This window comes from Anas acuta, chromosome 1 (genome assembly GCF_963932015.1).
Source record: "Anas acuta chromosome 1, bAnaAcu1.1, whole genome shotgun sequence".
Classification (NCBI taxonomy): Eukaryota; Metazoa; Chordata; class Aves; order Anseriformes; family Anatidae; genus Anas; species Anas acuta.
Genome location: NC_088979.1, coordinates 142,827,669 through 142,851,863, shown reverse-complemented (window position 1 = coordinate 142,851,863; position 24,195 = coordinate 142,827,669). Strand labels below are relative to the sequence as shown.

Here is a 24,195-nt window from a genome sequence, read left to right as displayed (position 1 = left end):
CTCCCAGCACAGAAAATCTGCAATATTCCCTTCTTCACCAGGCCAATGTCAAAGGCTGTGAGGACATTCTTAAGTGTAAGGCAATTGCACTACGTCTTAAATCTTCTCACTAAATAAAACACAATTTATTAATCTGATAAGACTTCTGATAAGCTTGCCATATACAAAATCCAGATTTTATTTCAATGTATTTATACACTACAATAACTCGTGATACACCTAGTTTCTTCAGTTGCTTATCAGATGCAGACCTGAGACAACTTTAAGAGTCCAGTCCTCAGGCAAAACATAAATAACTACTGTATTTCACAACACCTGGTGGAGACTGACTGGAGATGTGAGGTCTATAGTAACTCCTCCTTCCCTCCAGAAAGGATTTCAACCAGGCCAAAGGTACGCTCTGGCTTTACAAGGCCTCTTTAAATCCAGTTAGTGTTTTGTAAGCTGGAAAAGAAAACATAAGCACTGTATTTTTTATTTTTTTTAATGGGAGAAAGAACACACCCAGCTTTATGTTGCACCTGAGGATTAAAGTTTGTACTTGCAGAATCAAGGCAAGAATCATAAATTATCTTTTATCAGCAGCAGGTGCAGGTTGCATTCTGACCACAAAGAGGCTATGAAACTAGCCTGGAAACAAGGCTATGAAACTATTCTGGAATTACAAGGTGATGGCGCACATTCTGCTGTAGTCACTGCCAACCAGAGGAGCAGGTAAGGAGCTACAGACCCACTAAGACCTTCATTTCCTCATCTTCATTTTGTTACTTTTTTCATATTAGCAATCATGATGCAAGGAAGTACTATGATCAATGATAAAGGAGGATGAAATCCTTTAAGTCTTCCAACTACAAATACAGCTGCTAATTCCTATTTCCAGGTGTAATTATAATACTCTATTCTTATTTGTGCATACTCATGTTCAAATTAAGCACGCCTCTTGCCTGGGAATTCCTAAAAAGACAACCCCCCAACATCCTGTTCCATGTATTTCATACATTGCCGTTCCCAGCGATACAACACGCGTGCGCTGGAGCTTTCAGACTTTGTTTTGTCCGCTTTGGCCTTCCACATCCATAAAGCCGAGCTGCTGCGACACGAGCACAGCACGTCACACTTGCTGGAGCGCTCGCTGCCATCACATCGCAGGATCACGTGCTGCATATATATGTATGGGGGTGTGCATTAATCTGCTCATGAGCAAAAACTTTCTGCTATTCTTGCGTGGACTTTAAGCCAGCTTACTGTTACGGCAAGCCCAAGGTAACACCTGCAACCAGCCTGAGCTTATCGTCGCTTTTAACCGCGCTGTGCGAAGCTGATGCAGCTGCCTTGTGGAGCGTGACAGGTGAAACGCTCCTGGCACAGGTGCGCTGCTGAAAGAAAGGGGCGAGAAGAAAGAAGGCGAGGGAAGGGCAGCCACGGCTGCGGTGGGCAGTACCAAGCACCAGGCAGGTTCACCACCGCAGCAAGCCCGGCCCGGGCAGGGGCTGGGGGTACCAGCGAGCAGCACTGCCGGGCACCCCCAGCCATGTCCCCGGGGCGAAGGGCTTTATGGAGGGGCCGATAGGGGTGGTGGGGAGCTGATAGGGACCGATAGGGGCCGTTACCTGCCGGCGGCCCCCGGGCGGCCTCCCCCCACGGGGGGCCGGCGGGGCAGGTGCGCGCTGCTCCACTGGAGGCGACGGCGAAGCCCGGGGTGGATTTCCTGCGGATGGCTGTCCGCCTGAAGTTTATTCCCTCGGCTCGGTTCATCCTCGGGGCGGGGGAGAGACACGGAGAGGCAGAGTGAGGGAGAAACCCACGGGTCCTCAGCGCCCCTCCCGCCCGGGGTCCAGGGGGACCGGCATAGCCCCCAGGGCAGCGGCAGCGCCTCCGTCCCCCACCCGCACCGCGGCTGCGGCCGCCTCCTGAGCCGGCCCCTTACCTGCTCCCCGCCTCTCCCTCCTTCCCTCCCTACCTGCCCAGCCCTGCCCTGCCCGCGGTACCTGCCCGGCAGCCGCCGGCCCCAGGCTCTGCCCCCCCCCGGCTGTACGGAGAGTCCGCGGCCGCCGCCCTGCCCGACCGGGACCGTGTGGGAACTTCCCCGAGCCGCCGGCCGGAGGAGCGAGTTCCCCCCCGGGGAAGTGGGCGCGCAGCCGCTGCCAGCTGGGGCCGGCACAGGGAGCGGCCCCGCCGTCACGGCTGAGGGGGCTAGCCACCTGCACCGTGCCCATGTCAATAGGTGTTCCCTTCCCCGACATCGCAGCGGTTTGTTTCTCCCCGCTGGGCGCTGCCCTCTGTCACTGGTCAGCTCTGAAATGCCTTGCCTAGAAGGAGGTCCAGTTCCTGTGGGATTTGTTGGTGTATGTAAAAGAAATTGGCCATAAAGTGTTACCCCTCTGCTAAAGAGAAAATCAGAGAATATCCTGAACTGGAAGGGACCCACAAGGATCACTGAGTCTAACTCCTGGCTCCACACAGGACCACCCAAAAACCAGACCCTGCATCTGAGAGCACTGTCCAAATGCTCCTTGAACTCTAGCAGGCTCGGTGCTGTGACCACTGCCCTGGGCAGCCTGTCCCAGTGCCTGAGCACCCTCTGGGTGCAGACCCTTTCCCTAACCCCCAGCCTGACCCTCCCCTGTCCCAGCTCCATGCCGTTCCCTCGGGTCCTGTTGCTGTCCCCAGAGAGCAGAGCTCAGCGCCTGCCCCTCCGCTCCCCTTGGGAGGCCTCCCCCCTCAGCCTGCTCTGCTCTAGGATGATCAAACCAAGGGACCTCAGCCACTCCTCATACATCTTGTCCTCCAGATCCTTCACAAACTTTGTAGCCCTCCTTTGGACACTAATATTTTTATGCCCTTCTTACATTGTGATGTCTCAGACTATAAACTGTACTCAGGGTGAGCCTTTGAAAGCTCAGAGTGGGACAAATCCCTTTCCTCAACTAGCTAGCAGTGCTGTGCCTGATGCACCCTAGGGAACTGTTGGCCTCCTGACCACCAATGCAGACTGTTGGCTCATGTTCAGCTTGCTGTCCACCAAAACCCCTAGATCCTTTTCTACGGGGCTGATCTCCAGCATCTCATCCCCCAGTCTGTATGTACATATAGCCAGGGTTACCTCCTCCCAAGTGCAGAATCTGGCACATACCCTTGTTAAATTTCATATTGCTGATGATTGCCCAACTCTCTAATTTGTCCAAATCTCTCTGCAAGGCCTCACCGCCCTCAATGGAGTCAACAGCCAAAACCAAAAGGTTGATATCTTGCAGCCCCCTCTTTCATATCCAACAAAAATGAGGTAGTCAGATCACCTCCTGGATTTCGTGTTCTTGCAAACATTGGGGTTTCCTTTTGCAAACATACAAAGAAGCTGTGACTCAGAGGTAAAAGACTAATTTATTTCCTGACTTCAGTCACCTGAGCTGGGCTGGGCACATGGAAATGACTATACCTGTGTTGCGAAGAGCAGAAGGTACTCCTACTGACTTCATTGCACCAGGAGAGCTACAGATTCTTGTAAACTAGCTATGTATGGTTAATGGATATGTACTAGAAGATCAATCATTAACTTTTTCAGATAAGTATCTTGTTCCAGAAGACTGGCACACACTTAATTCTTCATCTGGACTCATACTGAGTAATCTTCAGTATTTAAGCATGGAGAGAGAAGAAAGGCAGAGAATTTCTCATTAGTAATTCCCAAAGCACTTCACTGAGCAGGCAAGTATGAGGCTCCTTTGACAGGGAGGAAAATGAGGTATTACAGGGAGAAGTTATTTGCTCAAAGTTGTCCAAGATGCCAGTACAGTAATAGAATACAAAATGGTAATTTATGGGAAAATGAGACTGCAAACCTTCCTCTGTTTGTGTTATATATGATAACTAAACTGACATCAACTGAAGTTATTACCTGATTGCTCAAAATGCCAATTGTTAGCCAGGCATAATTATCACTAGTTATTAAATTTTGTACTTGTTCCTTCAAACATGGAGTTCTGCTCCTGGAAGGAAAACAGCTAAAGAAACAAGGACAAGTACACACACCCCACAAATCCTACCCAAATGGTATTAACTTTGTTTTGTATGATGTTATCAGTGAGTGGTAAATTACTGCAATGTGACTTGGGAAAATAAATAAAATACCTCAGAACAAAAGAGAATACCTCAAAGAATCCTGGTGTCTCTGTGCTGTAGCATCAGCAGATTGGCTGCAAAAACTCATTTTCCTGGGCAAATCCTTCTTCAGAAGGACACCGAGGTATGTAACACAGTGAGGTGACAGTCTGTGTTAGAAGGAAGTCATGCAGTCAGTGGATTTATGGTAATTTTAGGGCATTTGTACACTGTGGAGCAGTACAGGCCTCTCAGAGTAGGTAATTGTCCCTCTACCCATCACTTAGCCACAGCACAGACCTGGGCCAGCTGGTTGAAGCTGGCTTGAACTACTGTCCAGCAGCAACACGTATGTTCTGCCTGCTACCACGTGGTAACAAACGGCCTCCCTTCTGGTGTGCCCTTCCCTTTTTTAACACACTGCTCTCAATCTTTCATGTTCTCCATCTCTTGGCAGAGACAGACTTTTGGCAATGTCAGGAAGAGGAACAACATCTTTCTAATCATAAAAAGTCAGAAATAGATGTTATCTTGGAAAACATCACCTTGAATGATTAAAAGTTTAGTGTTACAATAGGAAACAGGATCTGAGAAAAGAAAAAATTGAAAAAGCTTAAACACAGACAAAGCTGCCTATTCTGCTTAAAATGTGTGACATTACTTGACTAAAAGTCCTGCATCGGACCTCCCACCCTAGACAGTGTGTGGGAAGAGCTACATACCCCTTTTCTCTATGGCAAGAGAGGTAACCAGTAAGCCACAGCTAATCCACATTCAAGTGTGGGCAATAGCTGGGCCATCTGGCTCTAAGTCTTTCTGTGAGGGTGGTGAGAAATGCAGTGGTGGAGAACTCATTTAATTATACCTATTTGCATGTGGGAAGTACAACAGGAACCATATGGAAACCCACAGAGGTGCAAAAGGTGGCAAGGACAGCTGGCAAAAAAAAAATGAAATAAAATGAAAGAGCAAGTGAAGGGCTTGAAACTATTCACTTTGTGCTGCTGGATGACCAGAGCATTCAGGACCTTGAAAGAAACAGGCCCTTGAAGTCAACCTTTCTTTAGTTTGTAAAATGCTTCACTTTCTCTCTGTGTAAAACATTGGGCCCTCAGTATACGTCTTTGTAGCAACCTTTTCTTCTCCGAATGGAAACAACCTTTAGAAGACTGGATTTTGACTGCTTGAGACCGCTTGTTTCTATTTTTGCATCTGGTCAAGTTTCTTTATTTCTGCTAGAGCTTATCTTTATTTTCATCTGAGTTACAGTTTAAATCTGTTCCTGAATTCAGTCTATGTTCCTGGCTTCAGGTTATGGCCTCTAGCTTTAGTTTCCCTGAGTACTTCCTTGTGCTGTACCTCTCAGTAACTCTGTGGAGTAACATATTTCTGGAGCACTAATCTACACCCTAAAGAAAGAATGCACATGAACTCGGCACCTAACAAAAAGGAAAGTATAGCATTTCAAAGAATTACACAACATTACCTTATTTAGAGTAGCTTATTTAGAGCTGATGTGAATACTATGTTCATTGACATCTGACAGAAAAATGCCATTCTCTGTTAAGTACTAAATAAAAATTAAAATGGGGTTTATGATATAAAAGACCCATACTTCTATACAAAGCTAAGCAAGCCAAATCCTGACTAAGTCAGGATATAGATCATCATATATTTTGCATCTTCTGTGAACTAAATATTGTATAACCCACAAACCAGTTCTGCCAGTAGGGAAGTACAATGAAAACAAGAACCGATATACCAAAAGATATGGTAGGATACTAATTAGAGAAGAATCTCACGCATCTCAGGCCTTCATGCACATTCCAGATGAAAAGTCTCTTCTGATGGCAGCAGCAGTACAATGCACAAAGCAGCTGCAGTGTGTGCAACAGAGATACACAGAACAAGCGAGTAAATGCGAGGGAGTTACTTAAACTCAGTTAAGTCAGCAGGCAAACACAGGATCCAGCATTCAAGGACATAATGTGAATTTTAGCCTGAGGCTGTAGACTCTGGCTTCTTAGTCTGGAGAATGGTTTACAAAGATTAGAGGGACTCAAGCCTCGTGCTTGCTCCCTGTGCAGCACCCAGTGTGCAAGTCAGAACAGGGACACAATTTACAGTTTTATACTGGCTTACACTGACAGATACACTAAGCTGTTTTGTTATTTACTCCCCACCACAAAGCGTGGTACACGTGGTCTCTTAAGTGTGGTTTTACATCTACGTGAGAAGGAGCTGTAGAGTCAGTAGTGTGAATTGTGAGCTAAACATCAGAAGTAACCCATGACAAGAACTCTAGGGAGTTTTAGGTAAATCCTAGGTATTTGCTGCTGGAACAACAACAACAAAAAAAAAGGATGGGTAGGTACTCACCAGAAGAAAAGCCACGACAATTTCTTTTAGCCCAGTCAATAACATTCCTCATACAGCTCTCCTGTTTTGTCTATTTGACTGTATAAGACAGAACACAGATGTTGTCATCTGGGGCCCTAGCAAAAGTAGTTGGGGACCAACCAGCAACAGGTTTTGTAGGCTTCCAACCACTCTAAGAACCATATTAAACCCCTACAGCCAAGGTTTCCTTGTCTACTGCAGAGTAGACCACCAGCTGAATGCTCATATGTAGCTCTGCAAGAGTACCACTGGGATAATGAAAGGAAGAAACCTTCCTGCCTTCATGTTAATTTTGTCTTACCTTTTTTTTTTTTTCCTGCTGTGCAGAAGCATGTTGTCTTTTGCAAGCAAATTCCCGTAATTTGTAGAAATATGTTGAGAAAAATGTTGAGATAAGGCTATCACATATATCCCTTAGTTTTACTGAAGGGTTGCTGCTTAGAGGAGTAATTGCTGTTTAATCAGTTTTGTTAGGTAAGTCTTGCTGAATGGCATTGCTCTAACAAACTGATTGCTTTTAGAAGTCTCAGAATATTCTTCTTTATCAGCACCACAGGTTAACGAAATATGTTTCCCAATATCCAGTGAATGCCAGACATTTAGATATCGTTAGCAAAAGTACTTCAGCTTTGATTTAAATTAACTACAGCTGAAAGCAAGCTTCAGTAAGGTCATGTTGGTAAAAGGGAGAGAGAAAACAAGATATGCTTGAGAAAATGTTATACTCTCCTTCTGTTTCTTATTTCCTTCTGCAGGAAGACCTGACAGCCACTATGAAAAAGAGTTTAAAAAACCCACCATAGGCTAAGTTCCCCATCTGAGACATTTGAATGAGGTCTGATTTCCAGGGTGGGGGTGCCAGCTCTTCAAGGTGTTCCCCACACCCCATATCAGTACTCTCTCTAGCTTTTGCCAGAGTAAGTTATATTCACTGATGGAAAAAAAAAAAAAAAAAAAAAATTAGTATATTAGAAAAAAACCTGATCCTGACAGGGCCTACAAGTTGCTTGAGATCTGACAGGAAACTATGTGCCAGCTTTTCCCAGAGGCTGCCAGGGAGCTGTCTGGGGACTGTGCTAATTGCACTGATGGTGGCAGCAGCCAGCTCCTTGCTGCCATCTCTTCCGGGCCCCGCAGCTTCTCCCTCTTCTTGGAGGGGTCCATACCTAGTTAGGTGATGGGAAAGTCGGTAGTGACTCCTGGGACCATGAACCATGGACCATGAACCAAAATATGCTTTGCCATTGCTTTGCATTTATTCACAGTGCCTCCTAACCTCAGCTCTTTGTTGGTGCTATGATGTATGGGGTAGTACTTGTTTAAAGAGCCATATATGCTGTTACAGTGCTGCATACATTAAATATTAGCTGTTCCATCTACAAATGCTTACCTAAACAGTAAGCAAATGTTTTAGTCCTCTCCTTAACAAGTCAAGCCCTAGAGAGCAACAGGCTGATCAAACATTTGAAAAGAAAGGCAAATTATTAGTTCCAGCTCTGGAAGAAAATATAATGATCTCAATATTGCAGTACTCCCATAACTTTGTTTCTTATTGTAAAAACCAAGCTGTCAGGTACTTCAGATTTCTCCTAATGAGGAGGCATATGGTACAGGCACAGGAGTCTCAGCATGCCTCTTAATAATTTATAGTGACTTTAAACAGAGAGACTTCAAAGCTGTTGCTGCATTTGCAGACTCTTCTAAGTTAGCTGCCTTCATCCACCTTTGTTTTCATTCATTGTATTCCACAGACTCCTTGGATCTTTCTGGTTTGAAAAGTGATTATTTGGAACAAAAGCTCTGAAAAGGATATAAATGATGGTCCCATTCCACTTAAACTCTTTCTTGTATCCCAAATCCCAAAAGTAGCATTCCATTCATATTTATATATATATTTTAATGCATTTTTGGATAACTATATGTCACAAACAGACCTTACCTCCAGAGATCTAACATTGTCTAATTTTGGAACTTGGTACTTCAAGCAAATTTTGCTGTATACATCTCAGGCTTTATGCACTGCAAATTTGTTTACCTTTACCATACAGAATTGAAACATGCTTTTATATACAAGCATAAACAGCACCACGGATAACTGCATAGATAAGGGTTGCTCATCTTATAGACGAGAGGAGCATGGACTGAGACTTCAGAAGCTCTAGAATCTTAAGTCGGACTCTGTCACATTTCTACACTCATGATTTTGAATACAGTTGTTAAAGGAATGCAGTCAATTTAAAGGAAATCCAAGTTCTCTACCAGAAAAAGAACATCTACATGTTACTGCGCTGACACTGTTGGGGGAAAAATGTTTTCATCTTGGGCCTAGTGAGTCAAACTGCCTTTTTAGTCTACAGGCCTGGCACACACAGAGAAGGGGGACATAGGCCTAAATAAACTAAAACAAGAAAGTGAATATTAAACCTCTGCTATTTATAGTGAGGGTCTATTATTAGCAAGCACCGCAGGGACAGAGATCCAGCTCTGAATGAACTCAAATACTAGAGAAATGCTGGTTCTATAGCATGGGCTAGCACACAGATTAAATAACTCACCTTGCTACCACATCTAAAACACTTGGTGTTCATGTGTATGCAGGAGAGATACATGTGGAGAGATGGAAAGTTAAGTGTACGGAAACTTTTATTTTATTGCATGATGATGATGTTTTCCATCCTGAGTCTCAATTTGTCTATCTGTAGGTGAGAGATAACAGTACCCATTTTGCAAAGATGTTTTGGGAATTAATTAATATGCATAGAGTGCTCTGAAGATAAAAAGAACTAATTTGCATTTGGCTTAGATAACAGGAACCTTTGAAAGCAGTGGTGGCTTCACAGAGGCATTTTCTTTTTCAGCAACTTAAGACTTTGAGATTGCTGGTATTTGTATGCAGTGCATTTATATAACATTATATAATAATTTTAAATTTTGCATGGTTCAATTTGAGTCACAAGCTGGCTACAAGAGCACAAGACACTCCATGTTGTGCCCACATTCCTCTAATCTGCTCCAAACACGTAAATACCCAATATCCAGATGGAGCCCTTTCAACTCCAGTGGAGCCCTGTCCCGACCTGGGGATCTTTAGATCACATTTCAATGGAACAAGCTGAATGCCAGGTCCATTCACTCGACCAAATCAGGTTTCCCATCCGACTCTGAATTACCTTAGTCAAAACCCATCTGACTTTCAGAGTACGTTTCCCATTCTAAGGTCTGCTGGCAGCACCTGTAAGGCCATGAAGGAGAGCTGTCTCTTCACCTCAGAGCACTAACAAACTGCACTACTGTAGGAAGACACCTTACTTGGATGGATGGATCAGCATTGAATCATTTGAGCATACAGAGGTTGTGTGTCTAACAGAGGTTTCCTATTTCTATAGCAAAGCATTTTATTTTTGTATAGGTGGATAGAAGATGGGTATTGTAAACACAGTAGCTCTTTTTCTCCAGTTGCCGTATGCCTTTACCACTTCTGTAAGGTGAAACAAAATATAGGGCCTGCACTCTCTGCATTCAAAATTTGATCTTCAAAGGGAGCTCTGTACTCACGTGGCTCTCCATCTTATATTCCTAATCTCATTAAATAGTCTCAATTTTAATACTTTAACTGATATGACATCAAACACAACTTAAAAATAAGACAGCTCTCTCTTAAGTAAGGAATCCTACGAAATCATTTAAATGGCCACAACTCTCTCTTTATTCTTTTCCAAAATTTCCTTATAAGTCACTTGTGGGAGATGAAGCTTCCACCCTTACATGGAGCTTTAGCACAAATACTATTCTCTCAATCATGTATGATTATACCAATAATTTTAAAATTATTTTTATTTTTCTCTGAAACTGGTTAGCAAGCCTTATTTCTGAAGCTAGATACCTCCAATATAATATAAAAGAATCTATAAACAATAATGAGTGAAATGTATGTTTTCTAATTTACTGCTTCAGAAAAGAAGGAATCATTATTGCATAGGTCAATATTTTTTACTGGATTATTAAGCTTCTGCTGAGTTGTCAGCTGTAGTATTGAGCCATATTTTTGTGCAAAGTTAGGACTTTCTTTTTACCATCAGGCAATCGCTCAGATGTTCCACTGAGAGGAAAGCGCCTGTGACTGCCTTTAGCATACACAAATAGATGAGATCTAGCTTTATTCCAAACATTTTTTCCCAAGATAAATATAATTATAATTATCTATTTTAGCTCCATTTCCCCCTGTATTTCGTTCTATATATAGAACTTTCTCTTCTACGGTATTCACAGGCTACTAGAAGACATGGATGTCAGGCCCTTCAACCTGTCTCTCTTCAATATTAGTATTTTTGTTCTTATTAGTGGTTTCCTGAAATCTGGGTTACAACATTGCTCAAAAAATAATAATAATAATAAAAAAAAATCTTTAATATTCTCTAATATTGAAGGGGAGGAACACCTGGCAGAAGAAAACTGTATCTTGAGCAGTCACACTTTTGCTAAGATGATCACACGACGCCTTTGCCAAAGGCACTTCCTGCAAAGACCACAGCCAAGGTGGTGGGCTGAGAGACCTCCCTGTGCTTGAGGAGAAAAAGGAAGCAAAGAGAGAAGTGGGAAGGATTCAGGCAAGTAGCAGCTCTCATGCGGTCACTGTGCACAAATCCTGTTACTATCCAAAGCACCTCACCAGCCAAAAACAAAGCCCACTAGTAGTTGCCATTGAGTCCAACATCACAGAGGCCAAGCAGGCTTGGAGGCATGATCCTTCCTCCGGGCCTTTTCCTGGCCTATTCCTAAACGCTGCACACCTGCTGCCTCTTGGGGACCTAGGGAACTGCAGCGGCCACCTGCCTGCCACGGCCACACACCTGGAGCACTGCAGGACTGGCTGCTGAGGGAGGGCTTTTGACCCCCTTGCTGTCAGAGTGAGGCACTTCCACAAGGGAAAAAGGTCTTTCTGACTTTACAATCAGCCGTGATATGCTGTACTGAACGTGGCGCGCCCGGCCCAGTTTTACGCTGACTTCAGCCCTTACTTTGCTTACATATCTCCTGAGGGTGGAGATTTACATCTTACAAGGCATTCTTGTACTGAGACCTTATTCAGATGTTGGAGCATTTCAGAGTGCTCAAATCTACTGGTAACTTTATCTGGGGAATCAGTCTTTACTGTAATATCTGCTTCAGTCTCAGAAAATAGAGGAAACACATTTTCTTTAATTCTGATTCCCCTTTCCTTTAATGTTGATTTCCCGTTTCAATTTCCTTTCCTTTCATTCCAATACCTTTTAAACTTACAATTACAGATCTTTAAGAGATAAATAAATGTAAAAGCACAAGCCATGAACACACTGCAAACTGACAGAAATACAAGCAGACCAGACAGCATGGAATTAAATGAACAAAAATGGCCAGTTTATTCACTGGAACAGTTATGCATTACACTGTAATTTCAATTTGAACATAAAGATGTAAGAATCAGTATATTGGCTTTTGTAATTATTTTCTTCGGCACTAGAGTGTTTTTCCCAACCATTTGACTGCATGATCATATTACACATGTTACAAGCACAGACTTTATGAATCCCTCACAAGGCATTAATCTGGGATTGTCTACAAGGACAGGAAAGAGTTAACATGGGAATTACTTCAATTTTAAAAACAAATGATGCATTTTTGGAAACAAGAATTATTTAACTTTTTTTTTTTTGCCATTTTCTTCTTTTTTCTTTTTTTTTTCTCTTTTTTTTTTTTTTTTTTTGCTCTGCTTTTAGCATAAAGAAGCAACAAGAAGAGTTTCCATTATTCAGTCTTTAGCAAATGAACATATATACTTTCATATTCTTCACCATCTAGAAACACTTCATCATTTAACCCAAGAAGGCAGGACAACATAATGTCAATTCAAATAGGATTAGCTGAGTTATCACAGCAGAAAACATACTGTATACAAATTTGTGTTTGTCACAATCTCCACCAATGTTAAAACTCTTTTGAAAGGAACACAGCAATCTGTATGGTCAATTAGATACAGAACATCATGCAAATGGAAACATTCAATAGATTACAAAAGTCACAAAACATCAGTTTTCATTTTTTAAAGATGTTTACAAAGGATCGAGTTAATTAACCCTTTAACAGTCAGACCACAGGGCTGAAAAACAATAGGGCAATAACTAATAAAATGGACTTAATTTATCCACTGGTATAGCACACAGAGCCATACCTGTGGATGGGGAGGAAAAAATAAAAATAAAATAAAAATAAAATAAATAAAAAACTAGATTACTCTTATTTCTTATTCACAGCTGATGGAATAACAACTCAGCTAGCAAGCCAGTCTACACAAAACTTTTATCAATTACTCTTGAAATCAAGTAACTGTATAATTTGGTTTACAAATGCTGAGAAAAAAACACTCTTCTCCACTGTTTCTTTTACAGCAAATAATGATAATCAAAACAAATATGGCGCTTCATGGAAAGACACTTCTGAAACAAAGCCCTGTCACCCAGAGTCTGCTTGCACATTGACTCCAGTCATGGAATATAGGATTTTTGCTTTACCCTTTGTCAGTTTGTCACTCAATTGCCATTATACTTCATGAAAGGGATTTTCAAGAACTCCACAGGAAACAGATTAAAATCCAATAAGGATTTAAGCCATGCACCTCAGAATGAAAGATACAGAGTCAGTGATAGTCCTCTTGCCTTTCTAACATGAGAAATATGCAGATCACACAAGAATTAAGAATTTTCTAGCTTAATTATGGATATGGAAAAGCTACATGATGTTAAGAATCTCATGCACGCATTTTATGTTGCATATTTAGATGCATTTATGCCTGAAGGCAAAAGGCAATTGCTTTTTTTTTGTTTGTTTCTTTCCACAGGATGCTTAACTATATTAAAAAACAAAACAAAACAAAACAAAAAAACCTTAATGGTTAAAAATAGTCTGAATACTGTATATCCCTTTCAGACTCACTGCACACACAGCAAGCAAGGGAAAACTGAAGAAAAGTGATGACCGGAATTTTTAAAGAGGTAACTATAGCAATTACCATTACTTCCAAGGTAAAACATCAGTGTCTGCCATTTTCAAACACAGATTTCCTAAGTAGAGAGAAATTTTACAATAACCTATGTGGATGCACATCTTCCATCAGAGAAAGGGAACAGCCCTCAGAAGGGTTGATGCAATCTATACCTGATGGTGATGATGAATCCAGCTATAGCGGAATTGGCAGCGCAACTCTTGACACTGGCATGGCACGCTGAGCAATAAGGTTGGTATCAAAGTAAGGGCCCAGGCTCCTGGGCATTGTTCCCAGCCTGCTGAGGACTGGTCCATATTTTATAAACAGCTGTACTTCGGTGTTTGCAACCTAACTAGCACGAGCAGCCTTTGTAGGTGAGGTCACGTTGCATAAGTGAGGTTATATTTTGTAACGTAATCTTTCTGTTAACGTTTTAATATGGTAAATGGCTTAATCAAGTTATCAATCTTTCAAAATCAAAAGTAAACTGAAGGTCATCTTGGCATTAAGAGTTGCAGCATTTCATTAGTTATAGTTCACTCTATGAGCCCTACTGTACAGCTATGGTTACATTAATTTACTGTGAAAAATGTGGATGGAGCAAGCACAGAGGTGCCAACCTGTCAGTCAGAAAGAATATCACTATCGCCTCCACATAGAAGGCAGAAACTTCCATATGATTAGCATGAGAAATGATAATATTTCCTCTTTCTGTAAAAGCTTCTATTAACCTTCTGATAGAAAATATATTTTCCATACTATTATATCTTACATCTTTTGTTCCCCTTATATTTAAATCTTTTTTTCTTTTTTTTTTTTTTTTTGTTTTTAATTTTCCACACATTTCCTATAACTGGATTTCCAGACTTTTATCATTTCACTGAACAAACAATATTTTTTTCCACTGCATTGGAAAATAAAACCCAAAACAGAATGCTGCAGAAATGAAAAGGCTATTCTAAATCCAAGGAAATTTCAAGGCCATCACAGAGAACAAAAACTACATTTCAGTAGAATGCATGTGTCCTGCTTAGGACACATTTCAGCAGTTCTGAGTATACTCAACCATTAGGCAATATATATACCCTTTTCTTCTTAATCTTTAAAAACCAGGATAGATAACACCACATCATAAATTAATTTTAAACAGACAGAGTATAATATTTTGCAACTCAAAACAAACATACAAAAAAACACTTTTGTGTCTGGTTTTGTCTACGTAAATATTTCCTACAAAATATCTCACAAAGTTGCATGCTACCAATCACTATATAATAAAGAAGAGTTTATCATCTCAAGTTCAAGATATGTATTTTATTTTGTACTGGTTAACTGACAAAAGTTGTCCCAGGGACCTACACAGTTTTGTAACTTACAATGCAATAACTACAGCCTTTTGTACATTTAAGTTGGTTTGTTTCTAGTTCTCTTAAATTTCCAACATTTACTTGTTTTATTACATATTAAAAAATGCAAATTGAAAACTTAGAAATGAAGAATTTAAAGCTTAATAGAATAAAAAATTTAATAAACCCACTTATTTCTATAAAACAGGACCACAATTTCTATACCATTAAATGCTGTTTTGTAACTCTTGATCCACATGGACATACCAGTACAATGTTTCAGTTTCCCAAAGTTGCTCTGCAAATTACAATCGGAAACAAATACGTTACTAAACAAATGTTCCACTATATCATTTTTTCATAAATTCATATCTATATAGAAAGGAAATGTATTTCACTGAATTTCTGTTTAACTAAAATTCAGGGCAAATGTTTGCTTTGGATATGAAAATAGGAAAAACTATTCCAAGTACAGCCCGCAGTAACTCTGTTCAATGTGCAATGCAAATTCTTTTTTTTTTTGTTTAACAATATACAGAGCTTTCTTTGTTGGACGTAGCCATTGCCATGTTTTACAAGGTAACTATACCAGTCTGGCAATGTCAGGAATTGTGAGGTGCTCTTGAAAGGCAACATTTGCCTCAGACAATTTTTTATTATTTTTTTTAATTTTAATAAAAATCAAAATAGCAGCTAATCTCCATGTCAAACTATGATAGCGCTGAACAAGTTTTACTTGACTTTTTGTATGACAAGACAACACATCAGTTAAGTACGATACTAAATAGTTATGTAAATGTATACAAGAAGAACCATGTGAACTGCATGGAAACCTAAGCAGAAACACTGGTGAGTATTGTCTGTTTGATCTGGTTAGAATTTGATATCAGTCTGTTCCTATTTTCCCCACCTTTGACTCTGAATGTTTTGTTACAATAGCTCAGCTGCTTTGCCAAGGCTGTACGACATACACAGTTGATTACATAGAATATTTCTATTTACAGCACCTTCATTACTGGTACCATGGAAATAATGATTGTTAGGCACACTGATTGGTCACTGATTCTTTCCTCTGCTGATGTTTTGTGTATCATAACATTTGGTAAGCACTGTTGCTAACAGAAGACTGAGTTCATTTTCTCAGATTCAGGCAGAATATAAAAGAATTATTCCAACCATATCTGCAGCATTTTTTTTCCAGCTGCTCTGTACCTAAGGCTGTACTGTGCTTCTCTCTTGTAGATCACACTCATGCTGCAGGGAAGGAATAAAGATGTGGAAATATCTAAGCCTTTCTTCCGTAAATAAATTAAGGCCACCTGACTGAGCAAGGAGTCTGCTATACCAACAAATAGGCAGCACTGAGGACTCCTCCTAGCTTATGGCCAAACAGGAAGACCACGTGTGCTGAACACCTTACATAGCCGCTTGCCTTGCTGTCAGGTATTGTGCAAAATAAATTCTGCTATCCTTGGTTTTGTTCTGAAACTCATTATTTAAAAACAAACAAACAAAAAATGATTTACTCAGCTTTTACAGGAAAGAATCTTTAACTAGGAGCACTGTGCACTGTTGCGATAGAGTCTGTGTAGCGTAGATCACCTGAGTATTTGTCATAAACTGACATTAGCTAAGGTTCTGTATCTGTTGATTTTTGGCAAGGAAAAAATGCACTACAGTAAAGTCCTGCTAACTTTGATCCACCATTAACCCTACCTGCAGCAGTTATTTCACCACAAAATACTTCACTTGAAGTGCCTACAACTTGGCCTTTCATACTAGCCTTTCACACTAAGGCCTCAAGCTAGTATCCTGAATATGGGAGCAAGAGGAAAGAATGTTTTTAATTAGCACACAACAGTTTACTTGTTTTAGATTTTTTTTTTCTCAGATACCAAATAGAAAGCAGCCCAAAAAAACAGCACCAATTCATCTACTTGTCTGAAATGCAAAAATATAATCACAATGCAAGCAAACAACTGAAAACAAATCAATACATCCTTTCATCTCCTTCTTAGGCTTAATAATTATCTTTCAGTGAAGAGCTAAAACAAAACCAGAAGCTAGTGAAATAGGAATTAAAAAAAAAACAAGTGCATAAACAATATCAGTGCAGCAGCAAAATATACAGTCATTGTTAACATTTCAATTCCACCCATTGCCAGCATTTTTGTGCAATAAGAATTGGCCATATGCTGGCCAATGCAACAAGCCTCTTTTTAATATTAACACAGTCATTCTTTGCTTAAGCTATTTCTGCTTGTTTTTTAAAAAATAAAATGAATTAAATACAATTCTCACAAAAAAGACTGTATTTTATAAACACAAAATTATGGTGCAAATAAAGTAAGAAATAAATATCACACCCTTAATGACAAAAGGAAGTTTGAACTGGTTCCTATGGCTGAACTTAGAGGTTGTGAGGGTAGGATTTTAGTAACATACTTTTTTTTTTTAATATTGGCTTAAGTCTCTCATTGTATCAGAGGTAAAGCCAAGCAGCTGGGAGGAATAACTTTGTTGAGATATTAAATTTCACTATACTTTAGTTGTGATAGCAAAGTTTGAATACAATCAGAGGAACCATAAAAAGTCTTCTTGATAGGTTGGGCTCTGTGCTTTGTGTTCTTCTTCTCAACCTTCCCTCACTTGCCAGAGCTGTGGATATGAATCCATGCTTGTCGATGCCGCAACAAGGCAGGATTGTCTACCTGCTTGTTGGGAACAACCCAAACCTTTGTTGCATGAACTCCACTCTGTTTGGATTTTCTCTTACGTTGCATATGAAGATTAGGGATAAGGAGGAGGCTTAGAGAGACAGTTGAGAGGGGCACACTGAGAGCTGGAATGTGGCTGCTCTTCTGGAAGAGCACTAGGACTGAAAATTAAAAAGAAAAGAGAAGAAGTGCTTAAAATACATGGCAAACATTTTACAAGCATGTCAATTGTACAATGCTGGAAACAAATTCTAAAAGGCAATGAAACTGCATCTTTAAATCTGTATCCTCAAATATACAGTATAAAAAAATCCTCAGCGCACACACACTTATTGGCACCTGGATTTACACATGAAATGCCATTGATAGCCTGCCTGCCAGTTTCTGTATTCAATTGTTGTTTGCATGCTCTGATGAAAAATACTCTTTGGAAAAATAAATGCATTTGTGAAATGGGAGAACAAATTTGAAGGGCGATATACAGGTGCCATCTTTATGTGAACATTAAGAATTGTATATATACAACTGATTAATTGCTCTAAAGGAAGGAAAGTGCTAAATTGGAAATCAGGTTTCAACACTTCCTGAAAACATGTCCTCTTACTAAATGCAACCTATTATCTAGTACATTCAAAGAAATAAAGTGTAACTTTCCTCTTCAGGCAACAAACATTATGTATTTTGTAATCAACACTTCCAAAGAGTTTTTGTTTTACATTTTTGAATCCTCTTCAATTCTTTTTGTTGTTGTTGTTATTTGACTATTTTTCATGAACAACTGTTCTGATGACAGCATTCACCTGTCAAGCCTCTACACATGCATTTAGAGCGTAGCCTGTAATGTATTGCAGAGGGATCTGAACTAGCTTTCAACAAACGTGGTGTGGTTGGAGTAGCAGTCTAGCAGTGGCAGCACAAAGATAAGGGGCAGCTAACAGGAACACACCCCGCTTCTTGGTGCAGAGTTCCAGGATGTTCCTGCTAGAAAGCCTCAGATATGCAGGCTGTCTCACTTAAGTCAGCCATCTACACTACACAGCAGCAGGCAATGAGGACACAGCTCAACTGAGTCCCATATCATTCTGCAGCCTTAGCCTGTGAGGATGAACTTCAGCTCATCTAGCTGATGTCAAGCTAAGTGTCAGCCATTAAACATTCAAGGAAAGCACACGGCAAAACAAGATTCAAAAACAGAATATAAATAAATGGAATTTGTTTTAAAAAAAATGTCTAAGAAGAATTTTTACTTAATGCTTCTTTAAATTATTCCAAGCTCAACAGCATGATGTATGATGAATCACAATCATTCACAGCCCTTTCTTCAAGAAAATTTGCCTTTTCCATTTTCCTTCTTTAGAAACCGTGCTGTTACACATTATCTCTACAGTACAGACTATTGAGTGCTGGCTGAAGGAATGCAATTAGTCTATTGTTGGAAATGAATCAATTTGAAATGCCAGAGGTATTTGCAAATCTGCCATTGGAAATGCCAGCAGTACTGAAAGCGTCTGTATTTCCACATATAGCATCTACTTCAGGAAATAAAGAATGGCATTGCACTTTCTTGAAGACAAAAACAAGTGTGTATCATCACCATTAAGAAAGGTGATGACAATGTCTGTTTTCAAATCAGGGGAGCCAAGAAGATTATGGCAAAAAATCCATAGGTATTGCAATTCAGCAGGAGCTGGAGTCCTTGCATTGCTGAGCTTATTTGAAGATCATGGACTTCCATGTCTTCAGTTAAACTCTGTCACATTTATGTTCCTGAAGATGAGCTGAAAATGGCTGGTGAGAGCAAGCTATAGGAGCTTAGGACCTCACTGGCTTCATTTTGCACTTGGCTGTCTGAGTAGGTCAGTCCCAAAGTGTTTACTGTTTTTTTAGGACTATGACTCCTCAGTTTATATATAGTCTAACATTAACCACCTAGGCATAAATATTTCATCCAAAATATTTTCTTGAAGCTTAGTAGCTGGACTTGTTTAATCAAAGACTGAAAGGACTCAAACCTAAGCATTTCTTTCCATGTCTGTAATCATCCTTTTGTTCTGTCATATTCTGCAACATATAAATGCAGATAGAGAACCTAAAGCGGGATCTGAGTGAGATCTTTATCTACTCCTCTCAAATGAGCCTGTATCAGGAGTGATTTAAGATAGACTCAAAAGCTCTGCATTTACTCTAGAACTTGTGAAGAGCCAGCTCCAGGCTTCAGCACCTCCTAAGTTTTCAAGATAATCTTACTAAAAGCCCTACTCTTAAGACTTTCAGAGAAATTAAAGTGAATTGAAACTTTAATGTGACATCCGGGGAAGATGAACAACAAGGTGGTCATGTTAGCCTACAAAGATTGCCTGGCTCTCCTCCCTTGCTGCCCCATTGCTTTTTTATGGAGGACTTCTGTAATTGTCAGAAAGGAACAGAAATGGAATATTTTCCTTGCTCACTAGCAGAGATGTATTTGTCTTTTGGGGGTTCCTTCCCAGCTTTAAAAATAAACAACACACGTCTATGCTTTGAGGCAGAGGACTGATAAGGAAATAGCCATAGTTAGTACTAGTTATTTAGAGGAATGGCCTGAAACAGGACCTCTTAAAGACATTAAATTATCCTCTGTACAAATATGTGCAGCTTCATTAATGTACTGCCATCACTTTTAGTACAAAATCATCCCTGACTCCAAATACTGTAACACAAACAATTCCAGAATATGCTAGGTTAGGAAGCAATGGGCTCAGAATTACTTTTTTTTTTTTTTTTTCACAGTAATTCTGTGTTACTTCCCACTTTCAAATACAAGCACATTTCTATGCACAGAAGAAATATAAAACTTTGTCTCACCATTCCCTTTTCAACCAATAATAAATATTAGGGGCATTGGGAAGAGAAAAAAATGGTTACAAGGTTATCAGTACAAGTACCTTTGCAGCAACACATATACACCCACTACTTACAGGCCTAGTAGATTTGAATCTTATCCTAACACTCTACTGTTACACCATTCTCCCTTCAGAAAAAAACAGTACATCCAGTTCGGTAATGCAGATTATTGTAGCAGTATCTAAACAAAAATTACATCATCCATCAGGCAGAATCAGCAAGTGACACATGGCATGCAGTGTGCTTTTTATGGCAGTATAAGTGATCGTGGTAGCAGGTCCTGGAGCTGAGCTATCAGGCATATTGTCAGTCACAGGCAGTAGAGGCTGGCAGGTGATATTAAGGACACGATGCAAGAGAAAGCCATGGAAGAACCTGAAGCTGTTGAGTTTTAACTGAGAATAAGTAAGAGTATTGTTACATTCTGGCCATGAAATATGTGCTGCTCTTAAAATACTTAGTTTTAATACATTATTGTAAACCTCTCTTTAAAGGCTGGTATAATTTGGAGATACATCCATTCAGTTGACGGATGAGGTCTGTGTCACTCTTATTGCCTGTTTCTAAGCAGCTCTTCTTCCCCACCACAGCACTCAAAATGCTAATCATATATTTCTAGTATCAATCAGAAAATATCATGCAAAGCCCCTTGGTGTTAGTAAGTACTCTGTTCTTTCTTAAAGATGTCGTTTGCATGCGGTATTATATGGCATAGATTGTAATTGTAATAAATCAGCCATGGAAAATACAAACAGGACTGAACCATTTTGCATGCATTACCTTTTTTTTTTTTTTAAATTTTACTTCCTTAATATTTAATGCTATTTTTAGTTTATTTCATATTTTATACAAAATAAAAGCATTATTTCTTACAAAATAATTAATATTGCTTTCATTTTAGTGTTACGGGGGTTTTCTTTTGTTTGTTTTTTAGATAACTTGGGTCTATCATTTGGCCCAAAGATAGACATGTTCTTTATAATATTGGTTGACAGTAATGTTTTGTTCTTGTGCAATATCAGACAGATTTCTACAGATGCTAGAAAGGGATGAACATCATCCAGTAACTTTCAGTCCTGCATTTGGCTGCTTGCCTCACATTCCTGGACTGAAAAACTGAGGTGATGCATAGAAGGCAGTGTGAGATTTTCATGCATTGCTTCATCAGTTTACTTGGAAAAATCTCTAAAGAAAGCTCTCCCAGATTCTCCAGACCAAGCTCTAACAGAAGTATGCAGATATAAGCAAAAAGACAGACAAATGTTTAGCTAACTATACAGTATAGCTATAATGTAAAGCTAATGATGACTAAGTGTATCTTGAAAATCTGTTCTTATTTTTTTTCCAGTGTGAATCCTTTACACTGGATTCAGTGAACTTCCGTAGTGACTGTGAAAAACCCAGAGATACGTAAGTCCCATTTAAAATTCAGTACAAACAGTTGATGAGGAAAAGCTCTCTATGTTTAATACTGAAGCTCAGACTGAATCTATTTGTGTTAAGTCAGGCACAAAAACTAGTTTGAACATGACTAACCGTATTGCAGGATGTGGAAAGTGTCCGTGTGAATTACAAGTCTTAACAAGCTATTGCTTGATCCCACGTGAAATGCCACTGAGATGTCACATCACTGCAAGAGTAGCGTTAGTGACTTAAAAACAAGCATACCTCTCTCTTAAAATGGGTGACTTTAGGGCTGGGCACAGCTTTAATCTTCCTCATTTGGTATCGTCACACGATTGAAAGCAGCTGTGTCACACCAGAAGGGACTATCACAGGAGGAAGAAGCGCATTACAAGCTCCTGTCTTCCTCCTCTCCTGGATTTAGAAAATCTGAACCAGTACGTCTAAATTTTTTTAAAGGTTCATAAAAAGCCTTTATTTTTTACTCCAAACTTCAATTACTTTATATAAATCACTCACAAACATTATGCTGACTTTATTAAATCTGTTGTTACACTTCACTGCTTTATGAGGCTATGCAGCTATGTGGCTGAGACAAGCAAGACATCAGTGTTAATATACCAAAAAGAGTGGGGTGTTTTCACTTACCGGAAGAGTAACAACCTAATGGTAAAAAATTATAGTCATCTGAAGGTCAATAGTTCAGCCAAGTGTATAGGCGTGTGTTCTTTGTAGGATGACTGATCTGAATTTTTAAAAATGTTGATCATATAAAAAAAAATTTAACCTCTTAAATGTTATTGCTTCCTGAATACCATGGTTTTGGTTTGGAAACCTGCCAAGAAAGGCTTCTTGATGAACACATCCAGTTCTGGTTGTGGCTAATGAGATCTTTCTAACCAAGGAAGCATTCATGGACAAGCCAGAAATCCCTGAGACTTGCCTTTGGAACATCCCCTTCTCTGCTGGTTTGTCTGCAGAACAAGGCGATGCTTGCAAACAAACATAGGGCAGAAGTAGATCAGGTAGGTCTTCCCTTCTGAGAAGGGCATATAAAATTGCAAGAATAATTGTTTGTTAGCACTTAGAGGGGGCACAACAGAGAAGCACAGATGAAAAGGCTGTTCCAAGATCACTGAGGGACTTGTGACCTGGCAGAACACGCACAGCAGTGCCTGATGTGCAGCCTGAAAGCAGTACTGCACCCCTTCCCCAGCCTGTGTTATGGCAGACTTCCACACACGTGGAGTTTAGCACTGTGTGGGAAACAGCTTCATTATACGTAATAAGGCTGTAGATCAGCTGGTTCTCTATAGATCGAGGTAAGGTCTAAAAATAACGTAACCTGTTTCAAATTGCAGAATATAGTCAGAAGTGACTATATGCACGGAATATACCATGAACTGATAAAGATACTGTCATCTCTTTTTTCTTAGGCTGGTTATTATGCCTTGATTAATTCAACCACCTCAGAAGCATGACTTGGCCTTTGCACTACCTACGAGCATGGACACTAGAGATTACTTTTAACAAGATTAGGAACTGACTACGGTGAGACTGAGTTTCCAGGTTAGAGAGAGCTGAGAAGTGTCTGCTAAAAATCTCACAAGTGCCTTTAAAATACCACCTTACAGAAAGAGAAGTCTGTGCATAACTCTATAATCAAAACCCCCCATTTAAGTAAATATATCTAGCAAAAAAAAAAAAAAAAAGTTAAATCATTACTGTTTTGGCATCACTGAGGAACTGTCTGCATAAAAAGACCAAATGAGGAATGCAAGATTCAATTTTGTATTCTTTTCCATGTTTACATGGATATAAGTGCTCAGATCCTGTGGTTCATGTTTGTATTTTCCCTGCAGAAATCATCATAGTTCCTCCAGTTGTTCAAAGTTTGCTATTAGTGAAGAATCGGAGCAAAGAGGCTTTGTTCAGGGAAGACAAGGGGAATTGCAGACATACATGCAGCTATGTGCAAAGAGAAAAGAGTTAGTTAGGATTACCTGACAGTCTGGCAATCTGGCCCCCTGGCTAGTTGTGAGCCGTGTGGCGGTATGGAGGCAGCAGGCTGCTGACAATCTACAAGAAACTGATAAATTAGACATATATACAGAGAGATTACAGAGCAAGGGGTTAGTAACAGCAGTACACAGGCTGTGCATCTGATGGGGAGATTTAGTGAGGAATGTTGGCTCGGTTCCTTATCTGACAGAAACACCTTTTTCGTGATAGTAGTACTTCTTTTCTTTTCTGCTCAGAAGTAGAGAAGACATTTTCACTTGCCTTCCCTTAACACTGTCAAATCTTTGTTTAAACAGACAGCCTA

At 40.0% G+C, this 24,195-nt stretch overlaps 2 protein-coding genes and 1 long non-coding RNA gene across 20 annotated transcripts in view; 1 reads left to right on the top strand and 2 right to left on the bottom strand.

Moving 5' to 3' along the window:
• FGD4 (FYVE, RhoGEF and PH domain containing 4) overlaps positions 1-2,145 on the bottom strand; it is a 109,458-nt gene extending 107,313 nt beyond the window's left edge. Inside the window, exons 1-2 of one of the 3 annotated variants that reach the window (XM_068662127.1) lie at positions 1,989-2,145; positions 1,611-1,756 (exon numbers count right to left, since the gene is read on the bottom strand). In XM_068662127.1, coding sequence (XP_068518228.1) covers positions 1,611-1,755 — 145 coding nt within the window. In that variant the 5' untranslated portion in view covers position 1,756; positions 1,989-2,145. Of the gene's footprint in view, positions 1-1,610; positions 1,910-1,988 lie in introns of those variants that run through there. The other 2 variants (XM_068662175.1, XM_068662250.1) reach the window with 2 other exon arrangements.
• Positions 601-11,098, top strand: LOC137845309 (uncharacterized). The gene is made up of 2 exons (XR_011090165.1): positions 601-714; positions 10,926-11,098. It is a non-coding gene; the product is annotated as an uncharacterized lncRNA (long non-coding RNA).
• A 775-nt stretch (positions 11,099-11,873) lies between these two features.
• Positions 11,874-24,195, bottom strand: part of BICD1 (BICD cargo adaptor 1) — a 174,251-nt gene continuing 161,929 nt past the window's right edge. For 7 of the 16 annotated variants that reach the window (XM_068662264.1, XM_068662301.1, XM_068662273.1 and 4 more), the window contains one exon: positions 11,874-17,743. In XM_068662264.1, the coding sequence (XP_068518365.1) occupies positions 17,511-17,743 (233 nt within the window). In that variant the 3' untranslated portion in view covers positions 11,874-17,510. Of the gene's footprint in view, positions 17,744-23,872; positions 23,959-24,195 lie in introns of all 16 variants that reach the window. The other 9 variants (XM_068662284.1, XM_068662293.1, XM_068662327.1 and 6 more) reach the window with 5 other exon arrangements.